Below are 12,844 nucleotides of genomic sequence, written 5' to 3'. Positions count from 1 at the left end.
ATCAACGATATTTTTCTTTGCCTGCTCACTTTGATATTGGAATTACATTCAAGTATGAAGGAAATTCAAACATATTTTACTCTCACTCTCACTTATAAATAAAATATTTCAATGTCCATCATAATAAAATATTTTATTACTCAAAAAAAAAATATTGAAAATACAAAAATCTAGTTAATACCTAATAAAAGTAATAAGAAGACTTCTAGTTCATTCAATTCTTAACATAAAATTAACCTGTCATTTAAAAATATGAATAATAATAAAATTCAATATTGCTCATTTTTTTGTCAATTCTCTAAAACTTAGTAAATATTTGTTGGGATTGCAAAATAAATATGTTGAAATGATATATGTAATGCTTCTAATTAGATGTGTAAGGCTTAATTATGTACCAAGAAATGGTCATTTTAGGTTTCATAAAGATTAGATTTGTAATGCTTATTTGGGCTTCACTATCCATGGACCTACATATAAATGATTGAATTCCAGCTATTTGTGATAAACTCCCACAACTGTGGCGAAATTTATTATACCTTGACTTTTACAACACCCTTGCCACATCGCATGGGACCTACCATGAAGGGTTTGTATCTTAGAAAAAGAAAGTCCACCCATCGAGGCGTGGAATTTCAAATCCTCTTTTCCTGTCAAATGGAAATTTGTTGACACTTTTGTATTTTTCATGCCCTTCATTTTACGTTCTATGCAAATTTGTGAATGTCAACCTCCCTTCATCTTGAAACTCTCTTTCAACTACTTTTGCATCTCAATTTTCATTAATCTTCCTCTAAAAGTGCCTTGTTTTTCCTAAGTTAGCATAAACATGTTAATTGTTGCAATTTTATTCCATAGTAATATCTTTTGTTTAATTCTCTCTCTTTTTAATCATATAGTCTCTTATTTTCAAATTAAAGGAATAAGTTATTTCATTCTCAATTTTATTTTACATTAAAAATTATTTCAATTTGCAAAGTGGATTTAAGGATATAGATTTTGTTATTCATATGATAACTTTCTATTTATATAATGAAAAATAATTAGACCTTAATTCCATTAATTTTTATATCTTTAAATTTTATATGATTTTAATTTAGTATATATGTGTGTGTGTGAGAGAGAGAGAGAGAGAATTGATAAAGAAAAAAACTACTAAGACTCATACTTAATGCTTTTGACTAAAAGATTTATAATAATGAGATATCCATAATTTATTTTTATTCTTACTCATACAAAGCATTATAAATTCTTCAGACTTTTGAAAATATAAGAAAAACAACTAATCCTTACTTCTTATTTAAGAGTTATGTGTTATAATTATATTAAATTGAACTTCAATTTCATTTAATCATTAAAACAATTAATTTATAAAACAACCCAAAATATATTATAACTAATTAAATCAACATTAAACCTAAAAAAACAATTAAATTATTTTTAAAAGTCCACCAAAAAATACAATTAAATTATTTTAAAAAATACACAATAGCATTTTGATTTTTCTCCAATCTCAAGTGCATACCACTCGCTGAAACAACTAAATTTTTATTAACCTCAAACCATGTACATTCATAAAACTCATAAAACTAGCCGCCTCAATCAAACGTACAACCTCAACAATCACATTGGGAGTAAGTCCTAGCATTTCTTTAACAAGTCAAAAACACCTCAAAATACTTCAGTGCTTTACTGCACTGATAGAAACGATGTAAACTATAGACATTTTAAACCCTGGTTGGGCATGCCAGTGGGATCAGGATGGCCTCTCAACTCTTGAGGAAGTGTGAAGTGCATAGATACGCTTATGTCAATAAATTTAAAGTTTTGGGTGCATTCAATACTATTAGTATGAATGCTATCTCAATCCATTTAAATTTGAATATGTGAAGTTTCAAAATGCATATGACAAGTTCACACAAATAAATAACATATCAAATTTGGAATTTGATATATGCAATCAATCATATTATTATATAATAATCATTTTAAAAACTTATAATCATATGGTGTCTTCTTAAAAGATTATTCCAGAAAGTTTTTAGTTGAGACAACAATTTGGTTATTAGGATTGTACAAAGTTTGAACCCTTAACCAATTTAGTTATAAACACACAAATTCTAACTAGAAATAATTATGGGTGTTATACGACATTGCATTATACAACAAATTGACGTGAATTGTATAGATAAAAGTCAATTGCATTCAGTTTCCAAAAATAAAAATATTTTACCAAAAATTTTATGAGTAATCCCAGTTATAGAGCTTGAGAGTGCAGAACAGTTGTTGGAAACCTGAATTCCCAGTTATAAATATTCAATGCAATTATGCTTTGCAGCCAACTACTTGTATTTAAACTTATGCTAAGTGGAAAATCCCTTAAATGGTATTGGTATTATAATTTTTGATGGTTTAAATTTGAAATCAGATGTCATTCTGACGAGTTGCAGATATAAAAGAGATGTCATATCTGACGGGTTAAATTTTTAGCTTGCCATCAAATACGTCTTGAAACCCAAAATACATCTTACCGAACGTCAAATTCCAAACCTGCACCCATCAATGGCAGTCAGTGTCTCCTTAACCGTTGGGTAAGGGCGACAGCGCTGTGGATCGTGTGAGAATCTCTGCGTGGTTTACTTACAAAGCGTAGCGTAGAGAGAGCACGTTATTGCTTCATTTGTCGAGTAAAAAGAGAAAGGCTGACTGTAGGTTGAGAACCATCGATCCATCGGTCTGTATGTTTGGTGATTTGGGTCCCTCTGCAGTCAAGATTTCAAACGAAGCAAAATGAAAATCAGTTGACAGGATGGGATTTGAAATTCTAAAATCGTGCCAATAGTTTCTCACCTCTGCAAATAAATATGAGTTTCTAGTTCCTTTGGGCTTCATTGTTTATTGGGTTTCTACTTGTAGTTTCTTTAGGCGCCATTTATTTGGCTATTATTGTTATTTTGTAGGAAGTATGATGAGGACTGTGAGGCTTCAATGGGTGGTGCCCAAAGTCCATGTTGATGTAACTGCGACTTGCATTGTGTTGTTAGTGTTGTTTTTGTGCAAGAAGGCGGCGTTTGGTCAGGAACACACTGAGATTGTTAGGAAGCAAGTGCAATGGCACCCTGCTACAGCAACTTGGTATGGCAGTGCAAATGGGGATGGAAGCGATGGTATATTGCGCATTCTTCTCTATGCCACTCCGCATAATTCAATTGTTCATTGATTCAGATTGTGGTACGTTGTTGTAACTCTTGTCGTAATTGTTAAAAGTGTAATTTCAACGCAGCCGAAAACCACCAAACAAAACCATCTACCTTGTTCGCACCGCCTTTTGGCAAAGGCTGTTTTTCCTTGGAGCCCTCCGAACACATTCAGCATGAGACACGCGTCCAGTGTACAAACCCCCCAAAACCATTTTCCCCGGACAGTAAAGTTCGTTTGTTTTACCCGAGGTTGGTGTGCGAACCTCGTTGGATCAGCCAAGTGATCTGGGCATGAAATCTTCACCGTCGATCTCCGGAAAGTGCACAGGCCCACGTCAAATCAATTTTTACGTGGAGTAAAAGGTCTATGGTTTGACCGCCGTGTAAGAAAAGTCATGGCTTTTAATGCTGTTCGTAATTGTTTGGTGGAGGCCTGTTTTAAATGGTTATGGGCATACGTCCCATTTGTATTTTTTTATATGCATTTACGTAAGTTTAGGTGTAGGCCATTTAATATGGTTATGGGCCACGTTAGTTTTTTTTATTATGTTTTTTATACATGGCTATGTGTGTTGATTTTTTTTTGTATGTATTGCGCACGGGAGTAAAGAGAAAACTGGTTTTTTTTTTACGGCAGTAAGAAGAACCAGAGGGTGTATGCACAGCAGTGCACAAATATGTTGTAATGTTTTTGTGTGGGCATTGAAAAACAGAGGTGAAGGAAAACCATGTGTGGTTTTGCAAGTGCATAAAGAAAATGGTGGAGCGTAAGTTGTTTTACACACCAGTGAATGTAAATTTTGTTTTACAGCAGTAAGCTCATGTAAACTTTTGTTACAGCAGTAAGTTGTTTTTCACAGCAGTGAATATGAAAATGATTTTACAGTGGTAAATCTCTCTCAGAAAAAGAGGATGTATTAGTTTTTTTTTGTTTTAATGAATAGAAATATTTTATGGTGGTGAAATCCTCTGTTACTCAGTGAAATTTTTTTTTAAGCTGTCTGTGTATAAAAATCCTGTGGAGGTAAAACAGAGCATTGCCTCTGTGTTTAGTTTGAATCTTGGTTTTGGTATTTTCCCCATCAAAAATAACCAACAGTGGTATCAGAGCAGGCCCAGGCTCTTTAAAAAGTTAAAGAAGCTGAAGGGAGAAGGTTGTTGCTGCAGCAAAACCTCTCAGGCAGACAGAAGACTCAGACAGCGAAGGATTCAGGTATTCCCCAAAAGCATTTCTCTTGTTATTGCTGAAGACAGTCAGTTGTTTTTAAAAAAAAAAAACACAGTCAAGGATTTAAAACCATAGTTCAAGATGCAAGGAATGGCAAGCACAAGCATGGGTATGTTCAACACCCAGCTCCCACACTTTAATGGGAAGAACTATGACTACTGGTCTATAACCATGAGAGCTTTGTTCATCGCTCAGGATATATGGGAACTAGTAGAATATGGGTTTGAGGAACCAGCAGATGAAAATGAGTTCAATGCACTAACTCAGGGAGAGAAGGATCAGCTGAAGCTCAATAGGAAGAAGGATGCAAAGGCCATTGTTTTGTTGTATCAAGTAGTGGACCAGAGTATATTCCCAAGGATAGCAGCAGCTACAACATCACACAATGCATGGCAAACCCTAAAAACTGCCTATCAAGGCATGGAGAGAGTGAAGACAGCAAAATTGCAAATGCTGAGAAAGGATTTTGAAAACTTGAAGATGAAGGAGTCAGACAACATTGAATCATTCTTCACTCATGTGATTGGTGTAATCACACAAATGAGAACTCATGGAGAAACAATTGAAGATAGAAGAATAGTGGAGAAAATATTGAGGGTCTTACCCTCAAGGTTTGATGCCATAGTCACCACCATTGAAGAGACAAAGGATCTCTCAAAGTACTCAGTTGATGAGCTACATGCATCACTGATAACACATGAGCAGAGGTTGAGTAGGAATGAAAACTCATCCCTTGAGCAAGCCTTCAAGACCCAGATGTCCTTTGGAAGAGGAAGAGGTCAAGGAAGAGGAAACCGAAGAGGAAGAGGCAGAAGCCAGAACAGAGGTGGAAGGAACAGCCCATCAAATGCACAAGGAAGAGGCAGCAATCCAAATCAGAACCAAGGTCGAGGTAGCAGCCAACAAAGAGATCAGTATCAGGCTCAAGGACAAAGGTATGATAAATCTAATGTTCAATGCTATTATTGCAAAAAGTATGGACATTATGCTAGTGATTGTAGAAAGAAACAGCATGATATGAACAGCAGACAAAATGCAAATGTTACAAGAGAAAACAACAGTCAAGAAAATGTCCTGTTAGCTTGTAACATGGCTGAAACACATAGTGAGGACATATGGTTTTTAGACTCAGGTTGCAGCAACCATATGACAGGGAATGTAGCCCTCTTCTCAGCGTTAAATCAGAATTTGAAATCAGAGGTCACACTAGGAACTGATAGTAAAGTGTCTGTTATGGGAAAAGGGGAGGTAAAAATATTTTCAAAACAAGGAGAAAGGAAAACCATAGCAGATGTATACTATGTCCCCGGAATGAGATGTAACCTCTTGAGTGTTGGACAGCTTATCCAAAAGGGTTACAATGTTTATTTTGTAAATGATGTGTGCACCATCATGGATATACCACCCAGCAAAAGATGCATTGCTGAGGTAAAAATGACAAGGAACAGGATGTTCCCTCTCCGGATCCGGGCAGACTTGAAGAACAAGAAGGAAATGGCAGCAGTCACCCAAGAGGCCTTCCAAAGCGTGCCAAAGGATGAGAACTGGTTATGGCACTTGAGATTCGGGCATCTAAATTTTGGAGGTCTAAACTTATTGAGCAGAAAAGGAATGGTAAAGGGATTACCATTGATAGAGAAGCCGGACAGCCTTTGTGAAGGCTGCATATTGGGAAAACAACATAGAGAAAGTTTTCCATCAGGGAAAAGCATAAGGGCAAAGGCACCCTTAGAGATTATCCACTCAGATTTGTGTGGACCAATGCAAGCTCCATCATTAGCTGGCAGCCTATATTTCTTGACATTCATTGATGATTTTACAAGAAAGACTTGGATATATTTCCTCAAGAACAAAAGTGAAGTCTTTGAGAAATTCCAAAACTTCAAAGCACTTGTGGAGAACCAAAGCGGGCTGCACATAAAAGTATTGAGAACTGATAGAGGAGGTGAGTACATCTCAAATGAATTCCTAAAGTTTTGTAGAGAAAATGGAATACATAAACAGTTCACAACTCGGTACACCCCACAACAAAATGGAGTTGCTGAAAGGAAGAACAGAACCATCATGGAGATGGCAAGGAGCATGTTGAAGGCAAAGCATTTGCCAAATGAGTATTGGGCTGAAGCTGTACATTGTGCAGTTTATATTTTGAACAGGTGTCCTACAAAGGCAGTCATGAACAAAGTGCCAGAAGAGGCATGGAGTGGGAGAAAGCAGGGAGTCACCCACATGAGAGTTTTTGGGTGTGTGGCCTATGCACACATTCCAGATAAACTAAGGAGGAAGTTGGACAGCAAAGGGGAGAAGTGTATCTTTATTGGATACAGTGATGAATCCAAAGCCTACAGGCTGTACATCCCATCTACCAAGAAGTTCTTTGTAAGCAGGGATGTTCAATTCATTGAAGAGGAAGCTTGGGATGGAAGCATAGAGAAAACAGTGAATGTTAAAAACTGTTTGTCTCATGATGAGGATGAAGAGGAGGTGGCTGAAATGAATCCCCAAACAGCAGCACCAACACAAGGACAGCAAGGTACACCATTGAGGATCAATGAGAATGCTTCTCCAAGCACACCACAAGGAGGAAATTCAAGTGCATCTTCAAGCACTTGCACACCAAGTGAAAGAGGTAAGAAGTTTAGAAATCTAAGTGAAATTTATGAAGAAGGAATGAATTCCTTATTTGCCTTGTTTTGTCATGTTGATGATCCTATTCATTTTGAAGAAGCTATTAAAGATAGAAAATGGATAGAAGCTATGGATGAGGAGATGAATGCCATAGAGAGGAACAAAACATGGGATTTGGTTGAGCTACCAAAAGGCAAAGAAGTCATTGGTGTGAAATGGGTCTACAAGACCAAGAGCAATGCTGAAGGCAAGATTGAAAGGCATAAAGCAAGGCTGGTTGTCAAAGGCTACAAGCAGCAGTATGGAAGAGATTATGAGGAGACTTTCGCACCGGTTGCAAGAATGGAAACCGTGAGAGCAGTGCTGTCCATAGCAGCTCAAAACAAATGGAAAGTCTACCAAATGGATGTGAAATCAGCATTCCTAAATGGAGTGTTAATGGAAGAGGTCTATGTGGAACAGCCTCTCGGATATGAGAAGAAAGGAGAAGAGCACAAAGTGTGCAAATTAAAGAAAGCTCTTTATGGGCTGAAGCAAGCGCCAAGAGCATGGTACAGCCGGATAGATTCATATCTCTTGGATAATGAATTTGACAAATGTGAAGGAGAACCCACAGTCTACATCAAGGAAAAGGATGGTAAAATTTTAATTGTTGTCTTGTATGTAGATGATGTTATTTTCACTGGAAATGATATTTATCTTATTGAGAATTTTAAATCAGTCATGAAGAATGAATTTGAAATGACTGACATGGGTTTCTTGAGATACTTCTTAGGCATAGAAGTAGATCAAAATGAAAAAGGAATTTTTATATCTCAAGCAAGATATGTAAATCAAGTTTTGGGCAGATTTAAGATGGAAGAATGCAAGGCAGCAATCACTCCCACAGTGATGGGATTAAAGCTCAGCAGAGAGGACAACAGCAAGGATTTTGATCCTAGCCTGTACAAAAGCATTGTGGGCAGCCTTATGTATTTAACAGCAACTAGGCCTGATATTATGTATGCTGTTAGTTTGATTTCCAGGTTCATGGAGAGGCCAAAGGAGGCACATTGGCAGGCAGCAAAGAGAATTTTGAGGTATGTCAAAGGCACTAAAATGTTTGGAATTTTATATCATGCCTCAGAACATTCAGATTTGGTTGGGTACACAGATAGCGATTGGGCTGGAAGTGTAGATGATCGGAAGAGCACTTCCGGTTATGTTTTTAACATGGGTTCAGGAGCCATTTCATGGGCTTCTAAGAAGCAGTCCATTGTAGCATTATCTACAGCAGAGGCAGAGTATGTGGCAGCGACAGCAGCAGCATGTCAGGCAGTATGGATGAGAAGGATGTTGAGAAGCTTAGGCCAAGAGCAGGCAAAAGCGACAGTGGTCTTTTGTGACAATAGCTCAGCTATTGCTTTGTCAAAGAATTCAGTGTTTCATAAGAGAACGAAACACATCGACACAAGGTTTCACTACATCAGAGAGTTAGTGAACAATGGAGAAATTGTCTTAGAACATTGCAGGACTCAGGAACAGGTAGCAGACATTTTGACAAAGCCACTGGACCAGAAAAGCTTTGAATTTTTGAGGAAGTGTCTGGGTATGACAGAATGCCCAGCTGTTGAAATTAAAGGGGAGTGTTAAAAGTGTAATTTCAACGCAGCCGAAAACCACCAAACAAAACCATCTACCTTGTTCGCACCGCCTTTTGGCAAAGGCTGTTTTTCCTTGGAGCCCTCCGAACACATTCAGCATGAGACACGCGTCCAGTGTACGAACCCCCCAAAACCATTTTCCCCGGACAGTAAAGTTCGTTTGTTTTACCCGAGGTTGGTGTGCGAACCTCGTTGGATCAGCCAAGTGATCTGGGCATGAAATCTTCACCGTCGATCTCCGGAAAGTGCACAGGCCCACGTCAAATCAATTTTTACGTGGAGTAAAAGGTCTATGGTTTGACCGCCGTGTAAGAAAAGTCATGGCTTTTAATGCTGTTCGTAATTGTTTGGTGGAGGCCTGTTTTAAATGGTTATGGGCATACGTCCCATTTGTATTTTTTTATATGCATTTACGTAAGTTTAGGTGTAGGCCATTTAATATGGTTATGGGCCACGTTAGTTTTTTTTATTATGTTTTTTATACATGGCTATGTGTGTTGATTTTTTTTTGTATGTATTGCGCACGGGAGTAAAGAGAAAACTGGTTTTTTTTTTACGGCAGTAAGAAGAACCAGAGGGTGTATGCACAGCAGTGCACAAATATGTTGTAATGTTTTTGTGTGGGCATTGAAAAACAGAGGTGAAGGAAAACCATGTGTGGTTTTGCAAGTGCATAAAGAAAATGGTGGAGCGTAAGTTGTTTTACACACCAGTGAATGTAAATTTTGTTTTACAGCAGTAAGCTCATGTAAACTTTTGTTACAGCAGTAAGTTGTTTTTCACAGCAGTGAATATGAAAATGATTTTACAGTGGTAAATCTCTCTCAGAAAAAGAGGATGTATTAGTTTTTTTTTGTTTTAATGAATAGAAATATTTTATGGTGGTGAAATCCTCTGTTACTCACTGAAATTATTTTTTAAGCTGTCTGTGTATAAAAATCCTGTGGAGGTAAAACAGAGCATTGCCTCTGTGTTTAGTTTGAATCTTGGTTTTGGTATTTTCCCCATCAAAAAATAACCAACAGTAATGCAGGTGGTACCTGCGGGTATGGTGGCCTTGTGGATCAGAAGCCTCTGAGAGCGAGAGTGGGCGCTGTAAGCCCCGTTTTATTCAAGGGCGGAGAAGGCTGTGGGGCGTGCTACAAGGTATGAAATGATTACAAAGACTCAGATCAGTACATTGCATTTGGTCGTTGCAGTTATTAATGACCAAATTATGGTGCATTTTTGGAAACTTCAGGTTAAGTGCATGGAGAAGGGCTTATGCTCTCGGAAGCTTGTAACTATCGTGGTAACTGATGAATGCCCAGGAGGATACTGTGCGTTCGGTAAAACGCATTTTGATCTGAGCGGAGCTGTGTTTGGTCGTATGGCCACCCATGGAAAAACTCCAGCGCTGCTCAACAATGGGGAGCTCTCAGTTCTTTACAGAAGGTATAAAACACAAAAGAGAGAGCTATCGGTTTTAGTTGTGATATTGAAGAGTTGATGTGTAATATTGTGATGGTATTTATTACAGGACATTGTGTCGATACCCAGGGAAGACCATAACTTTCCATGTGAACCAAGGATCCACGGTCTACTGGTTCTCCGTACTCATCGAATACGAAGCCGGATATGGCGATGTGGGAGCTGTGCAACTAAAACAGGTGTGTGCAGGACCATGGTGATTCCAACTTTAAACTTTTATCATTCTGCTCTTCATTTCGTAACTTGAATTCGCTTCGATCAATTGTGTGCATGAATGATACAGGCGGACTCTGGTGCGTGGATGGAAATGAAGCATACTTGGGGCGCCAACTGGTCTCTGTTGGGAGGTCCATTGAAAGCACCATTTTCTTTGCGAATCACAACGTTGACGAGGAAACAAACGTTGTCCGCGAGAAATGTGATTCCCAAGAAGTGGTATCCGAACGCAAGTTACAGATCACGTCTCAATTTCGACAATTAGCTGAAGCTTTGAGCTCCAATGAGTAGCGATTTGAAAAAAAAAAACAAAAAGTCCAAAAAGGTAATCTGATGTGGAGACTGTTCGATTGAATTCAAGGTTTGACAGAATCAACGGCCACGAGCCTCCACATCTCTGGAACGTGGAGATGGTGTCGGGTTGGAATGTAAACGCTGTTTTGAAGTTTTTGTGGCTATATTTTCCCGTCAATTTTATTTTGAAATTGGGTAGGGTTTATTAAAAATAAATTTTAGTGTCGGAAGGATCTTCGAGGATGTTGAATATAATAAAAACACATTTCAAATATTTAAAAAATTATAATTAACTGCATTTATATTATTAAATAATTAAAAATATTACAATTAACTACAATTATATTATTAGATTATTAATAAATAAATAAAAATAACTAAAAAAAATTTGAATAGTTAATTACATCTTAAGCTTGGTTTAGAATTGGGTTTGAAGAATTTATATTTTTGATAAAAATGAATGGTTGAGATTTCTAGCAAAGCAAATAGTCTTCCTCTAATACATGATCCAATGGACAATATGAAAAGTTTTCCAATAGTTTTCACTTTTTTAAGTCTCTTTCTCTTTTTAATTATTAAAAAATAACTTGTGAAATATGTAATTCTAATTGTAATTTATTAAAAACTTATTTACGAAATGTGGGGTTGACATTTGATGTTTGGTCATGGGGGCGTCACTAACAAACCAATATTATATCACGTGTGTTCATATTGGGGCCTTAAAAATGGGAAAATCATTGACACTCATTTGATGTGTTCATATTGGGGCATTAAAAATGGAAAAATCACAAATAATATATTGGGGTTATAATGAAGGACTAAAGGGTTTTAATATACCATATAATAATATATATAACCTAAGGTATTGTTTATATGATTTTTTGGCCAAGTGGAGGGAAAAATACACCATAGTTTTGGAGAATGTTGGGAACAATGCAACTGCACGTCACTCGCGGCAGGAAAGGGGGGGAAAGGTCGCAGTTTGCAGTCGAACCTCTCCACAACCCTAAGCCTTTTTGCGTTTCTGATTTTGAACCCTAAGCCTTTCTTCCTTTCTAGCTTGAGCAAGACACGAAAAAGACCGTCTTTATGCCTTTCTAGCTTGAGCATGACACGAGCAAGACTGTCTTTCCAGCTTGAGCGAGACCTACTTCTTTCGGTCGAATCTCTGAGCCTAGTTTTCCTGCTTCTACAACTAAGCAACACAATAGCCAAGTTGCCTCATTTCCACCCACCCAGCTACTCTCTCGCTCTCATTCTGAAGGGAGTTTATAACCCAAAATTAATGTGTTGAGTTCAGCTACTATAACCTTCATGATCAAGGATTTACAAAATGATGGGTTCTACGAAAACCTAACACGAACAAAAGAAGAGGCAGGGAGCTAGTTTGCAGAGTGCAGCCAATGGTCTCAGCAGTTGATTCAAAGCATTGCTAATCATAGTGTCGTATTGGAGTTTACCTAGTGAATCTCTATAATATACATGTATATCCTTAAATAATGTTCTTGGCTCCTTCACAAACATGCTCACAATTTCGACTTATTGTAAGAAAATTTGATAGACTTGAGACTTCATAATTTCAACTTCTTTAATTCAGATTTTGACTTTGTAAAATGTGCTCAGAACTTTCTTCATGTAGCTTGAACTTCATAACTTCGGTAACCCTTGACAATGGTCTCAAAATAAGACTAATGCTCAACATAGCCCTTCAACTAATGCATAAGAGTGGATTTCTTGGAGATTGTCCTTCTAGGGCTTATGCATAGAACCATACACAAATTTCAAATTATAGACAGAGGATTTGACTCCTTTCTAGGATTGATATAGTTTCCAATAGGAGGGCCTTGAGTACCTTGTCAAACTAGAACAATCCATTCTTAATAATTTCACTGATCCATAATGTACATACCAAAGTTTGTGTAGATGTTTAGAAATTCAGTGATTTGGAAGATGCAGACCTGGTGGGCACCTTTTTGTTTTTCGCTCCAATGTCAAGAGGCACAACTTCTCTTACGCTACTAGATAAGTCCTTTGACTCTTCACAAATATGCTCATTATGCCTTTGCTCTATTAAAGAAGGTCTGTAGCTTTGATTGTAGAGATAATAGGACTTTGTTGATTTCTCATTTTCATTGTCCAAGGCTTGGGAAAATTGGTGTGCAAAAGAG

At 37.3% G+C, this 12,844-nt stretch overlaps 1 protein-coding gene across 1 annotated transcript; it reads left to right on the top strand.

Annotated features, from left to right (window-relative positions):
* Nucleotides 1-2,954: 2,954 nt before the first annotated feature.
* Nucleotides 2,955-10,647, top strand: LOC149151262 (expansin-B16-like). Its single transcript, XM_089440022.1, has 5 exons — nt 2,955-3,164; nt 9,730-9,842; nt 9,937-10,130; nt 10,216-10,345; nt 10,450-10,647. Exons 1-5 carry the CDS (start codon nt 2,963-2,965, stop codon nt 10,645-10,647), a joined length of 837 nt encoding a protein of 278 aa, XP_089296148.1. The 5' UTR covers nt 2,955-2,962.
* The last annotated feature ends 2,197 nt before the right edge of the window (nt 10,648-12,844 follow it).

Source organism: Pinus tabuliformis, chromosome 9 (genome assembly GCF_031772625.1).
Source record: "Pinus tabuliformis cultivar Carrire ecotype Pingquan chromosome 9, CPIR1, whole genome shotgun sequence".
NCBI classification, from domain to species: Eukaryota; Viridiplantae; Streptophyta; class Pinopsida; order Pinales; family Pinaceae; genus Pinus; species Pinus tabuliformis.
The sequence above is the reverse complement of the archived record's forward strand: the minus strand, read 5'-3'. Positions and strand labels throughout refer to the sequence as shown.

Coding starts and splice junctions, on each gene's coding strand:
- LOC149151262 (XM_089440022.1), top strand. CDS start 2,963: ATGATGAGGACTGTGAGGCTTCAATGGGTGGTGCCCAAAGTCCATGTT. Junction 3,165..9,729: donor AAATGGGGATGGAAGCGATG/GTATATTGCGCA, acceptor ACAGTAATGCAG/GTGGTACCTGCGGGTATGGT. Junction 10,131..10,215: donor CTCTCAGTTCTTTACAGAAG/GTATAAAACACA, acceptor TATTTATTACAG/GACATTGTGTCGATACCCAG.